Source organism: Papaver somniferum, chromosome 11, assembly GCF_003573695.1.
Source record: "Papaver somniferum cultivar HN1 chromosome 11, ASM357369v1, whole genome shotgun sequence".
Lineage (NCBI taxonomy): Eukaryota > Viridiplantae > Streptophyta > Magnoliopsida > Ranunculales > Papaveraceae > Papaver > Papaver somniferum.
The window spans coordinates 127,828,239-127,850,506 of record NC_039368.1 but is presented as its reverse complement, the minus strand read 5'-3'; the positions used below and the strand labels follow the sequence as shown (position 1 = coordinate 127,850,506).

The window sequence follows — 22,268 nt, the reverse complement described above, 5'->3', positions numbered from 1 at the left end:
CATAAAACACACATACCCAATAAAATTTAACCAATTTCATATTCTTATTTGTTCGTTAAAACCAAATTTTAGATAAACTAATTTTAACAAATAAAACCCTAAATAAATTATACAAACAATATGGATAAAACAAAAGGGATTAAGAAAAAAAAACATACCTCTTTTTTAACCCGGGTTCATCAAGTATCTTGGTTTTTTCTTTTCTTTTACTGCTCTTCACTGTGATGTTTTTGTTAAGAAGCTGTGTTGTGTTTGTGGGCGGTGGAAACAAAGAAACAAAGAGGAGGTAGAAAAGAAAAGAAGAAGACGGAGAAGATTAGGGTAAAGGGAAAGTGAACGCGTGGGCTATACGTGTGATGAGTGCCAAATAATGTATATATTTATCCCTTTTTGTTGGCATTTAACTCATCTTTTGTGCATTAATTCTACATTTTATCCCATATTCTGTATTTTCATTGTTTTCAAGAATAAATATTTTTCTTACTTAATTTTGCATTTTTAGGTAATAAATAAAGTCTGGATGACTTGCGGAGAGGAATAGAGCAGAAAAGTGGTGGAAGCCAAAAGGAATCACACAAGGATGCCGCGAAGAATGTTGCGCACAAGACCAAAAGGCTAGAAATGGGCTCAAGAAGGAAGAATTTGTTCTTAAAGAAGACATGGGCTCAGAATTATCCCAAGCCCAATCTCCAACCCAAGCCTGTTTCCCCTCTTAGCCGTCAGATCAACCCACAGATGCATCCAGTGGTCGCTTCAACGCCGGTACATCAAGCTGGAAGGTCCTACTTCACACCACAACACCTAGTTCTAATCTGAGACATTGGTTTAGATGTATTATGCATCTAACGGTCTCTCAATACATGCCCCCATACCACCGTTGGATCCACCTACCATCTTCACATCCAACGCATCTCCTCGCTAGACATCAAAGTTCGATGAACCCGCCTCACACCGAAATAACCCTAGGATATATAAGCCAAAAACAAGAGAAACCCTAACATTTTCTTTCCTTCTTCTCTTTCATTCCCACCAACTCCACCGTACCACCTTCTCCTTCACCTGCAACCGCCTTACTTCCACCATCTCCACCATGTCCGCCACCACCAACTCTGCCACAACCACACCACCTTCTTTATCATCACCACCACCTACCACACATGGTAACTTTCAATCAACTTCATCAACATCACACGATTTCAGTGACGTGTGGAATTGATGAGAATGATTGCATGTTATCAATCGAAGCTAGAAAAGGCATGGGAAGGAGCAGTGAAGTCAGAGGAAGGATGGGTCAGCGATTGATTGAAGAAATTGCGCCATCAAAGTAAGATTTTACGAAACCCTAATTTCTCAATTTTTGGGATTTTTATAGAAAACCCTAATTTCTGTTAGGAGAAGCAATGAATTAGTTATGGGTTCAATTTGTACTGTCAAATATTAGGTAAATCATATACCTAATTTCACTGTTTGAATTTGGGTATTTTTCTATAAACCCTAAATTGGGTATTGGGTATAAAAGGGAACTGTGGGTTTGTGTGTGAGGTTTTATGCCTGGATTAGCCAGAGCACCACCTTAGAGGCCTGGACTAGCCAGTGCTCTCTACTGTTACCTCTTGTTTAATTTCAAATTCAGTAATTTCAATTGTATTTGTTCACCATGTCTAGTGTGTTTGAATTATCTTGTATGATGAATGTTAATGTTGTTTATATGTTGAGCATGAGCTAAATTGTTGCAGATAAGGTTTAGATGAAACCTCAGTGCACTGTATGATAGTGGAATGATAGGTTAGAGCCTTAGTGCATTGTTTTGATTGAGCAATGGGAGAAATTAGTGCTCATAGCAAGCTAATTCTCTTTCCATTCCATTTGTATGCTTAGGATGCATTGTTTTGATTGTGCAATGGGAGAAATTAGTGCTCATAGCAAGCTAATTCTCTTTCCATTCCATTTGTATGCTTAGGATCATAAGTTGACCTTAGCTGTCACTTAGTTCCATTAGGAATTCAACCTAGAATTACATTGTCTGGATAGGTCACAAGGGTGGATTCTAAGCCTTAGCTTAGCCACAGCTGCAAACTCCTCCCTGCCCTTGGCTAACAGCCTTGGTTTATTTGGCTTTGTTTCCTGTTAACTGCCACTGTTACCTTTGCTTCATTGTCTTTATTCTACTTCACTGTCACATTTACTTCACTGCCTTGCACTTAGAGAACTAGCTTAGGAAAACATAAAGCTTCAACTATACACCCTAGTCCCTGTGGAGATGACCTGTTCTTGCACATACACACTACAATGACAACTGTGCACTTGCAGTTTAACATGTAGGCCTTTCTGTCTCTCCTTATCCTTTGTCTTATTTTCTTACTCCTTTAAAAGCCTACCAAGTATTTGGTGCCGCTGCCGGGGACTTGGCGTTGTGTGTTGAAGTTTCTTGGCTTGTATCTTAGCTATTCTTGCACTTTCTTAGCTGTACTTGCATTTATCTTTTAGCTTTTTCTCTTGCTGTTCATTTGCATCATCACTACATCTTCATCTTCTCTGCTCTAGTAGCATTTGCATTTTGCATCTTCTTTGCATACTGTTCTGCATCATAACTTGCATACTTTTCATCACTGCATCACTGCATCTTGTCCTGTTCTCCATTTCTTTTCTTGCTTACAGCAGCATCTCAGTTACAAATCTGATTGTATCATAGTGTAACGTAGCTGCACTGCACCTGAATCTTGTTCTTCTTGTCTATGCAATAGTCACTTTGCACCAGTTCAAATTGGTTCCTAAGAACTGCAATCTCTGCAATTTCTATGTTCATTCCCATTGTTGTGCACTGAACCATTGTTTCTGTGCTATGTTGGCTATCTCTGTTGAGCCAATTTTGAGTTGTTGCAAGAACTAATTAACTCTATCTGGTGCAGGTACCTGAGGAGCTGTTAATGGACTTGAGAAGCTGTTGCTAGCAGCACTGAGAACCAAAGACTGCAGCTGTTGAAGTTGCTACACAGTCAGTTCTGTGGGCTTGAGTTAAACAAAACACTGCTGGTGCCAGAACTGTTGCTTGAAGCCTGAACCTGCCTTGATGAGCTGCTGATCTGGTGCTGTTGGAGTAGAAGTCGTGACCCAACTGGGCCTCAGAAAAGCCAAAGCATAGGATGATCCAAAGCCCAACTGGGCTTTTGCAACCAAACTGAACAGCTGGGCTGTGCTTCAAAGGTAAGCCTAAACCCATTAAGAGAACCCAACCTGTGGGCTTCCATTTTTAATTTGTGGGCTTGTAATAATTTTTGTTTTTCTTTATTTTTTAATTTGTGGGCTTGTAATAATTTTTGTTTTTCTTCTTTTTCTTTCTTTTATGGGTTTGTAATTATTATTGTTGTTTTTATTTTCTTTTATGGGTTGTGCTAATTTATGCTAGGATAATTTCAAAAAAAAAAAAAAAAAAAACCAAAATTTTCTTTTGCTCCCAATTTTAAACCAAATTTCTACTTTGCTCCCATTTTTAAACCAAATTTTCTTTTTCAAATATATCCCATCAAAACCAAAATTTTCCCATAAAAAACCAAATTTTTGAAAACCCATTAAAACCAAATAGTGGGCTTGTGTCTTTTCAATATGGGCCAACCTCGTGCTCTCCATGAATACATGTATCCGTCAATAAAAATTCCATTATCATGTATTGTATTACCTCAAACCAATAACCCTTTTAAAATAAATGCAAGCATGATACAAATACTTCCTATATTTCGAGGGTTCGATTCTGAGAACCCCTATACTCATGTAAGAGAGTTTGAACAAATTTGTCGGACTATGCAACCTGATCATATGTCCGAAGACTCTCTGAAATTGCGTTTGTTTACATTTTCTTTAAAGGAAAGGGCCAAAACATGGTTTTACGGTTTGAGACCACAATCAATCAACACTTGGGACCAACTCACAGATCTATTTTTCAAAAAATTCTTTCCACATCATAGGACCATCGCTATTCGTCAAAGTATCAATTGTTTTGTCCAATTGGATGAGGAAACTGTTTTTCACTATTTTGAACGTTTTAATGATTTGTTGAGCGAATGTCCGCACCATGGATTTGAGAAGTGGAGACTTGTCGTCATCCTCTATGAAGGACTAGACTTTAAATCTCGAACCATGGTTGAGTCTATGTGTAATGGTGAGTTTATTGATAAAACTGTGGATGATGCATGGAAATTTTTAGCTGAGATTGCAGAGAAAACCCGTCACTGGGAATCCATTAGGTAAACTGAGACACTGTCACATGATATAGGTGGTAATGAATTGAACTTTGGAAATAGCATGTCTAGTCCTTCTCATGTGTATGATATTGAATATGAACCTAATCTAGAGGAACATGAGTTGACTAATGACACCACAACTGCTAATAGGGACAAGTATGCATATTACTATGATGATGATGATGATGATGTTATGTTAGAAGAACATGTATATGCTGAAAATGTTGTGGAACCTTTGGTTTCAAATACATTAGGCTTTTCTGCCCCGACCTTCATGAATGATATTTCTTCTAGTATTTCATATGCATGTGATGTTGATACTGATTTAGATATTGTGCAATTATCCTGTGAAGAGCATGACTTAGGTAAATCTTATGTTGACACTAATGATCCTATGCATGAAAACATAGTTGATGTGTCTGATTCCATACTTAAGCCATAATATATTGCTTCTGTTGATGATAATTTGAATATATTGGATAACCATGATTCTGAATTAGGACTTGTGCAAATTTTTTGTGATGATGAGCATGCTACACATCTTGAGTGTGACTTAGATAATGCTGATGTGACTGATAATATTGATACTCTTGATCTCATGCATGTGAGACGCTTAGATGTCACTTTCTTGCCTAAGTCACAATCTGATAGCCTTGTATCCTACCTAGATTTAGTTTGTCACAATATTGTCAAACCAATTTTCATGAGAATACCTAATCCAGGCCTGGAACTGTGTGCCTCTCAAGTCCTCTTGGACTATTTTGCATCTAAGTATAATATCTTTGAGGAACCACAGTTGGAATTAGCATGTGTACCCGTCCCTAGCAAAGTTCATTTCGAATTAGACCTTGTGCATGATGAACCCCAAAAACTGCGAGATTTTGTTTCCAAAATTTTATCCATTGAAAAATCCAGGTTTGGGGGTAGCTCATTTTGTTTCACAGCTTCACTTGCTGCCTATCATATTATTATTGTGTGAAGCTGTTGAAACCTCTACACTTTGTCTTTTGGGTTGATCCTCAACTCTTTAGATTGTTAGTGTATGGTGAATTTTTTGTATATAATCCAGTAGATAAAATTTCTTAAAAACCTTTTTGTTCATTTTGTATATATTTTGCTAATCCAATATGATCTCGGCTGACATATGTTGGATTCTTGCCTTGAATAACGGAGTTCTAATATTGCTTTCGCCGAAATCGGGTATTCTCTTTCCTTTTTCTCTACTCAACATGATCCTCTTCATATGTTGTATTATAATTTTGTTCATATTTTGAAACATTGAGGCAATGTTTAGTTTAGGTTTGGGGGTGAAAAGTAGATACTTTGATAATATGCCATAATTGAAAACAAGAACTCCTTCTTTTTGAAAAAAAATGAAAAAAAAATCAAAATTAAAAATTAAAAAAAAAAAAAAATAAAAATGGAGCTCATTTACCTTGAAATGTTTGACTCTTGTGCAAATATGTAATTATTAGGAGTCTTAGTCTAGATATTTAGGCACCCTGATTCTAGCACAATTCACATAGTGATAAGAAACTTGCACGCGCACGATCTACCAATACATGTATAGCCTCGATCTTCAAGGTGTTTGATAGGAAGTTAGATTGCCAATCACTTTAGAATACTGAATGAGACTTGACTAGCTTGTTCTTTGGTTGGCTGGGATAGAAGTTGGAGAATACGTTAAGAAAAGCAACCATAGAATTTGACCGGATGCATTCGATAAGGGCCACCTCTTGCTAAGAGTCATGTAATTATGTTTTTCTTTTTTTCATGTATCAAAAGTGTCACTATGTTGTAAAGATCAAAGTTATTTCTTAAAAAAAAAAAAAAAAAAAAAATCAAGTATTTATTTATTCCATGTTTTGTCATGTTAAAGACAATAGTTCTCTCTTGTTCCAAAAATAAAAGAGAGTAATCAATGTAAATAAGAGTCATGTAAAGAGTCATCTTTTTGTTGTAAATAGTCTTGTAATAAGCAAGGAGGGTGCAGCCATCGATGTATAACGCGGGTAAACTGAAATATCACCAACTCATTGGGTGAACATTCACAATTCTCGTAAAGCCGGACAGCTAGCTTGGCTTAGAATTCGGTTCTTAGCCTAAAAACTATCTCTTGGTGGTTAGTAGTCATAACTTCAGGTCATTCTAGAAACATGTGTAGATACACTTTACACTCTTATCACATGTCTTTATTTGTTATCAGTGCTAGGATTGTGCCTTGATAGCTAGATTGACATCTCCATTTTGCTGTGAGCTTAAACTGACTTGCACATGTCACATTTGATGGAATCTGAGCTCATATTTTGACCTAGAACTTTGTAGGTACGTTCTAAGCAAACCTTCACGAGACTTCAACTCGTCCACTAGGGACACTTAGTGGTTTAAAAGGCTTAGTGCATACGCTAAATGCATTCGAGAGACCAGCGACAGTGGTATAGTTAGTATTTCCTTAGTTTTGTTTTACTTGAGGACAAGTAAAATTCAGGTTTGGGGGTATTTGATGAGTGCCAAATAATGTATATATTTATCCCTTTTTGTTGGCATTTAACTCATCTTTTGTGCATTAATTCTACATTTTATCCCATATTCTGTATTTTCATTGTTTTCAAGAATAAATATTTTTCTTACTTAATTTTGCATTTTTAGGTAATAAATAAAGTCTGGATGACTTGCGGAGAGGAATAGAGCAGAAAAGTGGTGGAAGCCAAAAGGAATCACACAAGGATGCCGCGAAGAATGTTGCGCACAAGACCAAAAGGCTAGAAATGGGCTCAAGAAGGAAGAATTTGTTCTTAAAGAAGACATGGGCTCAGAATTATCCCAAGCCCAATCTCCAACCCAAGCCTGTTTCCCCTCTTAGCCGTCAGATCAACCCACAGATGCATCCAGTGGTCGCTTCAACGCCGGTACATCAAGCTGGAAGGTCCTACTTCACACCACAACACCTAGTTCTAATCTGAGACATTGGTTTAGATGTATTATGCATCTAACGGTCTCTCAATACATGCCCCCATACCACCGTTGGATCCACCTACCATCTTCACATCCAACGCATCTCCTCGCTAGAAATCAAAGTTCGATGAACCCGCCTCACACCGAAATAACCCTAGGATATATAAGCCAAAAACAAGAGAAACCCTAACATTTTCTTTCCTTCTTCTCTTTCATTACCACCAACTCCACCGTACCACCTTCTCCTTCACCTGCAACCGCCGTACTTCCACCATCTCCACCATGTCCGCCACCACCAACTCTGCCACAACCACACCACCTTCTTTATCATCACCACCACCTACCGCACATGGTAACTTTCAATCAACTTCATCAACATCACACGATTTCAGTGACGTGTGGAATTGATGAGAATGATTGCATGTTATCAATCGAAGCTAGAAAAGGCATGGGAAGGAGCAGTGAAGTCAGAGGAAGGATGGGTCAGCGATTGATTGAAGAAATTGCGCCATCAAAGTAAGATTTTACGAAACCCTAATTTCTCAATTTTTGGGATTTTTATAGAAAACCCTAATTTCTGTTAGGAGAAGCAATGAATTAGTTATGGGTTCAATTTGTACTGTCAAATATTAGGTAAATCATATACCTAATTTCACTGTTTGAATTTGGGTATTTTTCTATAAACCCTAAATTGGGTATTGGGTATAAAAGGGAACTGTGGGTTTGTGTGTGAGGTTTTATGCCTGGATTAGCCAGAGCACCACCTTAGAGGCCTGGACTAGCCAGTGCTCTCTACTGTTACCTCTTGTTTAATTTCAAATTCAGTAATTTCAATTGTATTTGTTCACCATGTCTAGTGTGTTTGAATTATCTTGTATGATGAATGTTAATGTTGTTTATATGTTGAGCATGAGCTAAATTGTTGCAGCTGAGGTTTAGATGAAACCTCAGTGCACTGTCTGATAGTGGAATGATAGGTTAGAGCCTTAGTGCATTGTTTTGATTGAGCAATGGGAGAAATTAGTGCTCATAGCAAGCTAATTCTCTTTCCATTCCATTTGTATGCTTAGGATGCATTGTTTTGATTGTGCAATGGGAGAAATTAGTGCTCATAGCAAGCTAATTCTCTTTCCATTCCATTTGTATGCTTAGGATCATAAGTTGACCTTAGCTGTCACTTAGTTCCATTAGGAATTCAACCTAGAATTACATTGTCTGGATAGGTCACAAGGGTGGATTCTAAGCCTTAGCTTAGCCACAGCTGCAAACTCCTCCCTGCCCTTGGCTAACAGCCTTGGTTTATTTGGCTTTGTTTCCTGTTAACTGCCACTGTTACCTTTGCTTCATTGTCTTTATTCTACTTCACTGTCACATTTACTTCACTGCCTTGCACTTAGAGAACTAGCTTAGGAAAACATAAAGCTTCAACTATACACCCTAGTCCCTGTGGAGATGACCTGTTCTTGCACATACACACTACAATGACAACTGTGCACTTGCAGTTTAACATGTAGGCCTTTCTGTCTCTCCTTATCCTTTGTCTTATTTTCTTACTCCTTTAAAAGCCTACCAACGTGGTGGTTAGAGATTGGCAGGGCTTTAATGCCACACGTGCTAGATACGTGTGTTAATGGAAGTCCAACACTATACATACGCCTGCAAACCAAGCGTTCATTATACGTACGCCTGAGAGAAGAGGAGGCGTTGATTATACGTACGCCCCACGTCAGGCGTTCATTATACGTTCGCCTCAAACAGGCGTTGATTATACTTACGCCTCAAAACAGGCGTTGATTATACGTTCTCCTGCTACAGGCGTTGATTATACGTACGCCTGATACAGGCGTTGATTATACGTCCGCCCCACGTCAGGCGTTGATTATACGTACGCCTGATACAGGCGTTGATTATACGTCCGCCCCACGTCAGGCGTTGATTATACAAACGCTTCATTCAGGCGTTGATTATACGTTCGCCACACCAGGCGTAGATTATACAAACTCCCCTTCTCCGAGCGTGAAATATATGTACGCCCCACAACAAGCGTATTCTTTATCAACGCCCCACAAGCAGCGTTAATTATATCTCCGCCCGGCCCAAACGAAGATTATACCAACGCTCCACATTCAAGCGTGGATTATACATCCGCCCGACTAAATATACTCCACTGTCTTAACGTGACACTACAGACTAAACTCAAATTTGATCGTTTGTTTTGGTCTTTGATCTTTGGTTTTGATCGTACCACCGTGGACGCTCTAAGAACTTATTAGTCCCAGATCCAGAAAATGTAGTGCTCCACAAAGCACTTAAAAACGTGCAACATAGATAGGAAGCAAAGTTATACAAATACACCAATGAACTTGAGACATCAGTATGTAAAAACCAGGAAATTATTTTCGATTATGTAATTCACCTCAATTAATGGTAACCATTTATTTTCTGGATAAGGTTAGCATAAGGGTTAATGTACAAAACAAAATTTGCAGGAATTACTGTCAAGAAAATAAACCAATCCCACTTCCACTACAGCCCATATCCTCTTCTTTCCAAACAATTAACTGTTGTAGAGTTGTTTGGTTAAATGAAGAACTGTAGGCTTTACCTAATTAGATTAAAAGTACTATCAGGGATTTAAACTTGGTGAACCCATAGACGCAGTTTGCATGGTATACTCACATGCAGAAACCAACACCAATGAGTATTTATCTATAGAGATTCTATTGTTAAAGTAAGAAAATTCACAATTAATTTCCCCAAATCTTTTCTTATTGACTGAATTTACCGTTGGATTTTTTTTTTTTAATTTGATCTTGGTAATGGATTTATGTATTGGTTAATGAAAATTGTAGCACCAAAATTTCAAGATGATGTCAACCTTAGCATGTGAAAGGATCCTGCCATATTTTTGGATGTGTGGGATTCATCCATCTTTGAGTGTTCTGAAACCCATTAGTGGTTTCAAATGATATAATAAGCCATGATTTCAGAAAATTGTAACGAAACATCAATATGCATACTCAAATTAGTCACATGCACATGCCTTGAAAACAGAGAAGAAACTTCAGTTACTTGAAAACCAACCAACCAACAAACAAACATACATAAAAGGGCTCAGCAGAATCCGAATGCCCCAAACAGTTTCTACCGGAATGAGAATGCATAAAGTAAAGGCACAATTGCGATGTTAACAGATTCAACACGCCCCCAACTTATTCCCGTTCAAGTAAACATGCGGGTGACTTAACTAAGGATAAGCAACAATAATTGATGGCATGGCAGATATTGGAATTATTTCATGCCTACTAAATCCAGACATCTCAATTAGATTTCTCCAATCTTCTTTAGTCCTTTCTCTACCTCCTCCATGGTTCATCACAGTGAGATCAAGGCTCAACTTTGCCTGCGTTAAAATACTGTTATCATCGTCGTCTATTACTAAATCCATTATGATCACTTTTCCTTTGTCTGCCGGAACTGCTTCCTTACATCTCTTCAGTAAATTCACACATTCCGTATCTTCCCAATTGTGCAGGACATACTGCAAAAACCAAAAATAAGAATAAAATGCATCAGAAAAATTTGTGGAATAAATTAGACGCACTAAGGTTAGCTACTCTTTACATACCTTCAACAACACAGCATCAGCGTTAGAAATGGACTTGAATATATCACCGCTGATGAACTCAACACCTGGACGCTCCGGAGCGGCTTCAACAACATGTGGTAAATCGATTACCGCACCTTTTATGTGAGGAAAAGCTTCAACTATGTAGGCCATAGTGGCACCGTGACCACCACCGACATCAATTAACGATGTAACTCCGTTCAGGATTTTGCCACATCCTTGTATTAGCGCTGGCTTAGTTACACTAGTATCACTAGTCATAGCATTGTTGATCAGATCATTCCATTCTGGAAATTCCCCTGCTAATTCTAAAGCATTTTTACCATGAACCTTCTGGAAGATTGGAGGCTCATCCGCAGGAGTTGAAACAGAGCTACTTAGTTCGTGCCAAACAACAACCATCATTTCGCAAGAAATTGCCAATACCCAATCAATTAAACTCTTTTCTTGGTTTCTAAGTAGTAACTTGGATGTGCCTGTTAATGAAACAGTTGCTTCATTCAAACATTCTCCGATACTAATGAGATCCATTTGGGATAAGTATCTCACTAATCTATACAAGTTGCAGGGTTCGATTGAAGATGAAGAGGGTGATGAAACAATGCTTGATAATTCGGTTAAGGTAATCATTGGTTTGCCAGAGTTATGAATGGCATCAAATATACCTAATTGAATTGCACATCTCAGAACAGAGGTATCAACAGTGCCACATATTTGGTTCCAGATTTGAGATTGATATTTCATTTCTTGTTCTTGGCTTTCTAAATGAATTTCCATAATGGATTAGTGTGGCTCTTATCGGAAACTAACAGTACTGGTATTGAAAGATTTTAGAAGAAAGTTTCTGATTCAATATCAACAATGAGACTTATAAAAATGGTAGAATTAATGCTATTTATAGAGATTTTTTTTTTCTAGACCAAGAGGCAAGCCTCAACTCCACGACCAAAATTAAAAGGTAACGGTATCTCTTTTCTAAAAATAAAGGCAGTATGATTTTTATTCTAATTTTTCTCGAAGCAGGAAAGGTTCTCCCTCTTGATCTCGGGTGATCCAGAAAGGACTTAAAAAAGAATATTGGAAACCTATCTACCGGTACTCTTTTGGGAAAAGGCACTTGCCACTCTCTACATATAAATTTCTCGCTTTTCTATTCCTGATTGGGCTCGAGCCGGAGCCAAGCCATAACAATAACGGTCCCCTAAATGGAAATTAAAGAAAATGAAGTCAAATATTCTTGAATTAGCCATATCCCGCCTCACCTGCTAGTTAAGATAACACCCTTGAGTAACTTTCTTCTCCGAAATAAGCTTTTCCAAAATAAAAACGGGAAAAAGTGCAACCTTTTATTTTATTAGAATTTAAAGACTTAAAGACCTAGACAAATAAAGCTTTCACGTTGAACGTTGAGGAAATCCTCGCTTCTTATTGGTCGAAATAGACCTTTTTTGAGTTTTGTATAACCAACGTTTTGGTGAGGACACTTGGCAACGTATGTTTGGTTTAAAAAAAATACGAAAAAGATTAAAAAAAAAGGAAACCAAATTCAATTTGGAATTTATAAAGTGAGGTGAGGACACTTGGCAACATATGATTGCTTTAAAAATTACCAACTTAAAAGGAAAACCTAACTTACCATGTTTGGAATTTTATGTAAGTCCAAATTCAATTTGTAAATCAAATAATTACAAGGGGGTAGTAAAACAAGATTTCCATGAACTTTCATAGATTTTTAATTTGAGTGCCTCCCAGAGATTCTCTGAAAATCTAGAGACTTCTGGTGATTCTCTGAGAGAATTTTAGCGAGTCTTTCTGACTTGTAGAGACGAAAAATGAGATTTTTAGGGACAAAAAAGAAAATGAGACTTGCAGAAAGTTTATGTGATTTATAGAGACAAAATTGTATGATATTCCCTGATTAATTCCAAACATTGCCTATTTTTTTATTATTCACGTTACGTAATAATAAAAGTACCATGACCACCTAATGAAATATGTGTCCATTGTCAAAATAAATCTCATTGTTGTCCTATGCCTAAATTTTCATTCACTTTATTCCACTCGTCCCCTATTTTATTTTCTATGTTATCTCACCACTTAGCCGATTTTAAATCGATATATATCACAAAGACACACATAGCCGATTTTAAAATATATATTCTCCAATTTAAAAAATTACTTTATTCCACATTTTGTCTTGATTACCCCTTTCCAAATGGCCCTTAAGTGTATTACTGAACAAGGAGAGAAAAAAATGGTTCACTCCTAAAACCAAAAAATCTCCAAATTTCCAAGTCTCCTGAAATATCACCTCTTGAGGAGAGATTTATACCATGCCTATTTTCAAGAAAAAGTCTCTCCAAATCTCTGAAAACAACAAATCAATGACTTTCAATTCTCCTTTGAATAACAGGAGTGTTGGAGTGACTCTTACGAAATCATAATCCAATAACATGGAGTTTCAGAGAATTTAAATGACATGAAAAAAGTCTCTAACCAATAACAAGAGACATTAAGAGACTCTCCAAAAGTCCCCATGGACTAATAGTAGATTTGCAAACTCCCCAGAAGTCATTCAAAATCTCATTTGACTACCCCCTGTTAGTATATTAGGACTATTTTTTCCAAATAAATATATAAAGGGGGAAAATCCTTATATTTTTTTGTGAAAATAAAAGAAAAAAAATAAATAAAATTTGCACATATCCTCCTCCTATTTAATGTATTTTCCCGCCACACCAAATTAAAAAATACATCTACAAGGGGAGGGCGAAGCCCCGCGCTCACCAAATCGAAAATGCATTTCCACGAGGTGGGGCGAAGACCCGCGCACACCAAGTTAAAAGGAAAAAAACAAAAAAAAATCTGCACATATTTTCAACCTATTTAATGTATTTTCCCCGCCACACCAAATCAAAAACACATCTCCACGGGGCGGGACAAAGTCCCGCGCATACCAAATCAAGAATACATTTCCACGGGGCGGGGCGAAGCCCTACACACGCCAAATCAAAAATACATCGCCACGGGGAGGGGCAAAGCCCTGCGTACACCAATATAAAAGAAAAAGTATGCCCGGTGTGTAGCACATGCACAAATCTAGTGTTGGTAAAACTGGAAACTAAAATACATTGAACACCGATAACGACAATGATCGATGGAAGAAAAGGAGGATGATTGTTTGGTTTTATTTCCATAACTTCTGTGTTTTCTACAATCACTGTTCAGTTTTTCAAAAACATCAATCATTCAACACGATATCGCTCTGAAACTTTTTTTAACCTAAGAGATTTAGGATATCCGGATTCGTTTGAGTACAGGCAAAATACTCCTTTGTAATATGTGTATATCTTATCAAAGAAGAAAACAATCAGATTAAATGGTCGGAATTGATTCCAGATAATACCAACATTTTTCCATGTATCTATGTCACTATCAAAGAAGATAGCGAATGTTGTACTATCGTCATGAAGATTATCCGTATTGTAGAAAGAGATATGTAGTAAGACGAACCCAATAAATTATTTGGCCTCTCCCACTCTTATTTATTTAGAGGCAAGTGACAAATTTTGTTTGTGGGCAGATTGGTTGCTGATGACCTGAAATCCAATGGTGGATTAATGATGTGGAATTGTTTAGAACGATTTTTTGGGGACCATGGTTTTCTTGGGGGACCATGGTTTTCTTTTGGGTAAAGACATTAGAAGTAAATCTAGGTCACCCCTTATCTAGATATTTATATTAATACCTAAATTACCCTCCTGATTAATTTTGGGTGATGATTAGTGAATGATTTAGTTAAAAACAATTAGTGAGATTAAATTAAAAGATGGGTTTATTATTAGTTGAGTAGAATTATTGAGAGAGTAGAGTTAAAGAAGATGAAGGAGAAAAACATGGAAAATAGATTTTTTTTCTTCCAATTCACTAAGTTTGAGTATTCAAATGATGAAAACTCATCTGATTCTTCATCTCCATCCTCTCCTAGAATATTTGTTAATCTTCAAAATGATCCGGATTTGAACTGGATTTTGAACAGTTCGGTTACTTTATATGAAGAAAAAGTAACTGAACTCATCTGAAGTTGTAGTTCGGTTACTGTATATGAAGAACAAGTAACCGAACTCATCTGAAGTTGTAGTTTGATTGCCCTGTGAGATGAACAAGTAACCGAACTCATCTGAAAGTGTAGTTCGGTTACTTGTTCCAAACACGCAGGTTACCGAACTCTCTAATAATAGAATTTCTAGGAGTTACAGCGTTATGTTCGGTTGGTTCTCAACAAACCGAACTTTGGTGTACAAAGTTCGGTTGGTTCGCAAACTACATGCACTTTTGATCTAACCGAACTTTACGTAATATAAGAGTATATAAGTTTACAAAGTTCGGTTCTTTCTCAAACTTGAACCTAACAGCTAACCAACCGAACTTTGAGTTCGGTTTCTGCGATAAAATTGTGAAGTTACCGAACTTAACAAACAAAAAAAATGTGAAGTTCCAGCGTCTATTGGCTAAGTTCGGTTACTTTGTAGTTTTAAATTTTTTTACGAAAAAACCGAACTCTATTGGCTAAGTTCGGTTATTTTGGAACTCAACATAGTGGCCACAACAACACAGTTCGGTTAGACTGGATTTGATTTTTTTTCGGTTCTAAGGGTGGAGTTCGGTTACTTTGTAGTTTTAAATTTTTTTGCGAAACAACCGAACAGAGAGTTCGGTGACTTAGTTTTAAATCTAATAGAACCGAACTGTTCTTCGTGTTCTTCATTTTCAAGAAGTTCGGTTAGTAAACTATGGTTTTTTGGAAAATCGGCCTAACCGAACATGGCTCTGTAACTCCTACTAAAACCATATTTTGATGATTTCTATTCGATTGAAGCAATCAAAATCAAATTAAAGTGAAGGGTTTGTTGGAAAATACCTCCGGAGTGGTCTCATGGCAGAATCAGGCTGCGGCTGGCGTCTTTTATACTCGATAAAATTATCATGTAACGGAACTTAATTGTGATTGCATTGATGTTGTTACATTTCTTAAATAGGCGGCGGTGGTGGTGGTGGTGGTGGGAGGAGGTGGTGGTGGTAATCGGTGGTTGGTGGTGGTGATAATCGGAGGTGGTGGTGGTGGTAATCGGCGGTGGTGGTGGTAATCGGTGGTTGGTGGTGGTGATAATCAGAGATGGTGGTGGTAATCGGCGGTGGTGGTGGGAGGAGGTGGTGGTTATATATATATATATATATATATATAGGTGGTTATTAGTTGGTTTTAAATTAAATTAGGTTAAAGGTAGGTTAATCATTTCAACGTTTTAGAACACCCCTTATCACTATAGGGAAGATGGCCTAATAAAACAGTAGTCCCCTCAAAAAAATCATGCTCCCTAAAAAATCATTCATTGTTTATAGCACACACATCTTCCAATGTATATTGGGAGGCCCGACACTTTTTTAGCATCCACAGCATTATTGGATTCGGTATGATGTCTCTTAAAGTTAAAAATAAAGTCCATGGGGCTGATATCTCGTGGGAGTCCAGGTGAAGCACGTTGGTGTCAATTGAAGTATTCAAGTATCCAGTTAAAAAAAAAATTCAAGTATTACTGAAAAGCACAAAATTACTGAAAAGCACAAAACACAGTGCCGTTATTAAAAATTAATAAAAGGGTGAAACTCAAAAAAGAAAACCAGAAATAGCCTTAACCAGAGGGAGCAATTTACCACGGGGTAGAAAAGAAACCATATAGTGGAGAGGGCATATCATATGACTCGACCTCCGAACAAAAATATACACTTGGGACAATTGCCAACTTATATCGTGAGAGATGACTCATTATTTTTTCCGATATTCCAAGAAGAGAGAGAAAATAAGAATGGAAAATGCATTTTTGATACTGTTTAAGAAATGATGATATCATCCCGCACGGATAACTTTTAGATCAAACTGATCGATATATTTTTTAAAAAGAGGATCTTAAAGCAATTAGGCTAATCAAAAGGACAAAACTGACATATTATATTTTATGTCACAAACTTGGTCAATTAACCCAATAATTACAATTTCTTGGTGAAAAGGACATGTTAAATTTGATATTGTTCAAATTGACAAGAATGTAAAAATAGTCAGGATGTAAACAGTTTCATCCTACCCATTTTCAAATATTTTTTCTTATTTTTAATTTACATCAGGATGCATCCAGTTTCATCGTCGCTCTTTTTTAAGTTTAAGACCGGATGAATCCGGTTTCATTCTTGCTATTTTTTTGGTGTCCATTTCACTCATACTAATTTTTACTCGTCCATTAGAACCATGTTTTAAATAGACATTGCAGGGGACAATATATGAACAAGACACGAATAGATTGAGTTAATTTACGGTGATGTCGAGCATGTGGGTTAATTTAATTTATGGTGATGTCAAGCATGTGTGGAAATTATGTGCGGTTTGTAAGGGTAACTACGTCTGATTCGCAAAAACATATCATACCCTAGCTTAAAGGGTAACTATGCCCGATTTGCACACACATAACAAACCCTAGCTAACGAGTTGACACAATTTTTGTTCTTCCAATACTAGTACAAATTCTTTTTGCTCTCCTTCTAACAAAAATTACAAATGTTGATCACAATTTCGAGTACATTATTAAAAGAGGTAAAAAGGTATTTTAGTTATTTCAAAATTTTAAACAAATAAGGATCAGATATGCTATCTTATCTGTGGGTGGACCAAAAAAATGTATTTTAGTTATTTTAAAATTTTAAAAAAATATGAAGACGACATATTTTTTTATTTGTGGGTGGACCAAACTGCCTCGAAACTATCTAAAATAAAAACAATCCAAATTCCAGTGAACAAAGAAAATTTTGGATATAATATTTTAAAAAGTTATAAAGAAAAACAAAGAAAATATTTTTGGTTGTTCTATTTTCTTATAATAAAACAATAAAACGTTAGGTTTGGATCCATTATAATATGGATCTGATCGCATTTCAAGCTTACGAACAAAGCCATGAAACTGTTATACTTTAAATATATTTTTCTCTTTAATTTTGGTTGTGATTAGGCCTCATTCCTTCCCTTAGGTTGTTTGATAGATGTTACTTCTGTGGAATTTTCATATTTCTATGGAAATAACGTGTTTTTCGTCGTTTGATCAAAAATTTATGTTCCATAAATGGTAAAAAAAAACGTGATCTAAAATATGTTCTAAACTTAATTCCATAAAATTTTATGGAAAGTCTTTTCTTGCCATTCTCAGGAACTGATTCCATGAATTTCATGGAGTTATTTCCTTTCTTTGTTATCTAACACAACCTTATATTTATTTTTGTTTGATTAACAAATTTCCACACAGTTTCACTAATAATAAAATAAAATAAAAAGTCCATTCAGAGGAAAAAAGCCAACACAAAGTCTTCCGTTTGTAAACTGATGTATTGTGGATGTCCCATACTGATATTGAAGCACCATTTATAGTCCATCCTAGAATTACTTTGAATATGTCTGGTATGCCCTTGGTGCTAGTATAAATTAGAAGAGATAAGAGTAAAGGAGGAAATATTGGTTTTAGAATATTGTGTGAGGATGAGAGGTTCTCTTCTTTCAAACCTAATTGTTATCTCTAGGGGGAATTAGATCATCTAATTCTAGAGTATCAACTAGATGCCTTTCATAATCTTATAGTTTCCAATTTAATTGGGTAGAAATTATAAGTTATTTGAGAAGAATCTCCATTTTTATGTTCTTCCTTTATTCAAAGGGTAGAAGAAACTAAATTGGTTGATTATTTATCCTTTTCAAGTTATCAATTTCAAATTATTTCCATTATAACCTATTGCTTCTCATCATTTGGTATCAAGAGCTTTGGTTTGATTCTCAAGGGGAAAAGGTGTGATTGGTGAAGATATTTGTTTTTGAGGTAAACACTACTAATCTCTTTCTCAAGTATTTTTGGTCGATTATTATGTTCTTTGATAGTGTTTTCAAATTGGGTTATTGAATCTTATATTGATTTCACTATGAGTTATAAAAGAGAAGTTAATTTGGGTAGGATTCATTCAAAGGATGTGTTAATGAATACTGTACATGAAGTGTTTCATGATATGTATCTAAGAATGGGAGAAATTTGTGAAGTATATTATTGGAAACTTGTAAGTCTCCATAACTAAGAAAGGATTCTACCTAATGATTGTGATGATGTAAGTGAACTAGATGTATTAATTTTGGTTGGTGGATATGACGATGAACAAATTTCCCACAAGATGTTTGATGAAATGTCTCCACCAAAATTTGATAGTTATTTGAGTCACGAGAAAGGTGAAATAGTGGGTAATCTTCCAATCTTTCAAGATGGCATGAATGTGGATCAAATCTAATAGAATGGATATTATCCTGTTTATCTTATTTAGAATAAGGAGAATTATCTCCGACTTAACTCTTGTAATATTTAGAATAAGGAGAATTATCTCTGACTTAACTCTTGTAATATTTAGAATAAGGAGAATTATCTCCGACTTAACTCTGGTATTCTCCAGAGATATTTATTGATTTGATATAAATATGTTTCCCAGAGAATATTATTCTCTAAGGGAAATTATCCCCAATCCAAGATGGTATCAGAGCAGGCTCCATGGGCGTGGTTTCAGAGGTTTCCCAAGTTTATTACTAATTGTGGTTTTCGTGGTAGTGTGTGTGACCCATCTCACTTTGTTTATCTATCCGTCTCAGATACTGCATATTTACTGCTTTATGTAGATGATATTGTTTTGACTGCCTCTAACAATACTCTCCTACACCGCTTCATTGATCTAATGAAACGGGAATTCGCCATGTCTGATCTTGGACCGCTACATCACTTTCTGGGGATTACTGTCACTCGATCATCTTCAGGGTTATATTTGTCTCAGTCATTATATGCTCAGGACATCATTTCTCGTGCCTCCATGACATAATGTAACCTAGTGTCTACTTCGGTCGACACCAACTCCAAGCTCAGTGCTACTTCAGGTCCTACGATTAAGGATCATACTCTATACAGAAGCCTGGATGGAGCATTACAGTACCTCACCTTCACCCGGCCAGATATTTCATATGCAGTTCAACAGGTATGTTTATTCATGCACGACCCACGAGAGCCTCACATGCAGGCCCTTAAGCGAATCATTCGCTATCTTCAGGGCACAATTCATCACGGTTTATTTATCTCGGTCTCCACTACTTCTGGATTAACAACATACTCTGATGATGACTGGGCGGGATGCCCTGACTCTCGTCGATCGACTTCCGGTTACTGCGTCTTTCTTGGTGACAACCTCATCTCCTGGTCATCCAAACGTCAGGCAACAATTTCTCGATCCAGTGCTGAAGCTGAATACCGGGGGTAGAAAATGTTGTTGCTGAAACTACATGGCTTCGCAACCTCCTTTTAGAGCTTCATCTTCCTCTACGACGTGCTACTATTGTATACTATGATAATGTGAGTGCGATTTATATGTCTGGATACCCTGTTCAACATTAGCGCACCAAGCATGTGGAAATTGATATACACTTTGTACGTGAACGTGTTCGTATTGGTAACATTCAAGTTCTACACGTCCCCTCTGAAAACCAGTATGCTGACATATTCACCAAGGGACTACCTCTTCAGCTATTTGTTCGTTTTCGGTCTAGTCTTAGCGTTTGCTCCTCTCCCGTTCAGACTAAGGGGGTGTAATAGAATGGATATTATCATGTTTACCTTATTTAGAATAAGGAGAATTATCTCCGACTTAACTCTTGTAATATTTAGAATAAGGAGAATTATCTCCGACTTAACTCTGGTATTCTCCAGAGGTATTTATTGCTTTGATATAAATATGTTTCCCAGAGAACATTATTCTCTAAGGGAAATTATCCCCAATCCAAGACTTTGATTATTTCACTACTATGGAGCAAGTGCTATCTAGTAGAAGTAAAGAGAAAGAAGAAGAACATAAATTATTATTGTGTCCCACATTTGGCAAGGTACTTGGTGACGAAATAGAAGATGGGAAACAATTATATGATATCAAATTGGAAGATACCATATCGAGGAGATCTCGGGAACAATTTCAAGTATGTGAACAAATAATTATCGGAAGCAAGCCTTCACTCAAGTTACAACAAAATAGAAAGTCAATATATATTGATCTAATTTGGGATTTCATTAAAGACAAGTTCTATGGATTTGTTCACCGTGCAAGGTTGAGAGAACTACTTCATGTTTCATTAGTTATTTGGTATGCTCCCAACTACGACCACAAAGTACTACATTTGGTGAGTAATTATAATGGAAGGTGTAGAGGTAGAATTGTCTTCATACAAGGAAGAAGTTCAAGCACTAATGGAGAATATGCTTTGAAGAATTCGTGGACGAATTTGTTCAAACAAGGGGAGGATGATGTATTGACAAACGAAGAAATACTTGGTGTGTCATTACTACTTGGGGATGCTCTCTACTATGACCACAAGGATGTTGTATTGTGGATGTCTCATATTGATATTGAAGCACCATTTATAGTCCATCCTAGAATTACTTTGAATATGCCAAGTATGCCCTTGGTGCTAGTATAAATTAGAAGAGATAAGGCTAAAGGAAGAAGTTTTGGTTTTAGAATATTGTGTGAGGATGAGAGGTTCTCTTCTTTCAAACCTAATTGCTATCTCTAGGGGGAATTAGATCATCTAATTCTAGAGTATCAACTAAATGCCTTTCATAATCTTATAGTTTCCAATTTAATTGGGCAGAAATTATAAGTTATTTGAGAAGAATCTCCTTTTTTAGGTTCTTCCTTTATTCAAAGGGTAGAAGAAACTAAATTGGTTGATTATTTATCCTTTTCAAGTTATCAATTTCAAATTATTTCCATTATAACCTATTGCTTCTCATCATAAACCAGATGACAATACGTAAAAATAAAGACGGTAGTTTTTTTTTTCTTTTGATAAACAAGGAACCTTTTCATTAATGGGATTCCAATGTTACAATGAGTTTAAAGCTTAGTTTGGGATTGCTGCGGCTTTTGCGAAAGGACTTTTCTGCTGTGCTGTGCTGTGAGAAAAAAACCGTTAGACGTTTGGTAAAATATTAATTAAAGTTAAAGCTGATTAAAAAAGCAATCAAAGTGTGTTTGGTAAAATACCATATTCAACCATTGTTGTTGTAGCAAATGACAAAACCAGACATACATCTGAAAATAGTTTTGCTCAATTTTATTAGGTTTAAAAATAATTAATTTTTTTACTATTAAATATAAACATAAACATATATAATATTAAATTTACTTAAACACTTTTTAAAATATATATATATATAATTTTCGAACAAAATATGAAACTAAAATTAAGTAATTATTTAATATTATTATCAACTGTGTTATTAAACAAATATTTTATTATTTAATATTTGTTTTTATTCTTATTTTTGACAAACTAA

General features: G+C 36.2%; 2 protein-coding genes across 2 annotated transcripts; one reads left to right on the top strand and one right to left on the bottom strand.

Annotated features, from left to right (window-relative positions):
* Positions 1-10,206: 10,206 nt before the first annotated feature.
* LOC113322802 ((RS)-norcoclaurine 6-O-methyltransferase-like) lies at positions 10,207-11,841 on the bottom strand. Its single transcript, XM_026570953.1, has 2 exons — positions 10,822-11,841; positions 10,207-10,734 (listed from the first exon to the last, which is right to left on the bottom strand). The coding sequence occupies exons 1-2, from the start codon at positions 11,596-11,598 to the stop codon at positions 10,441-10,443; spliced, it is 1,071 nt and encodes a 356-aa protein (XP_026426738.1). The 5' UTR covers positions 11,599-11,841; the 3' UTR covers positions 10,207-10,440.
* A 7,584-nt stretch (positions 11,842-19,425) lies between these two features.
* LOC113325107 (uncharacterized mitochondrial protein AtMg00810-like) lies at positions 19,426-20,199 on the top strand. Its single transcript, XM_026573336.1, has 2 exons — positions 19,426-19,706; positions 19,854-20,199. Exons 1-2 carry the CDS (start codon positions 19,426-19,428, stop codon positions 20,197-20,199), a joined length of 627 nt encoding a protein of 208 aa, XP_026429121.1.
* Positions 20,200-22,268: the final 2,069 nt, after the last annotated feature.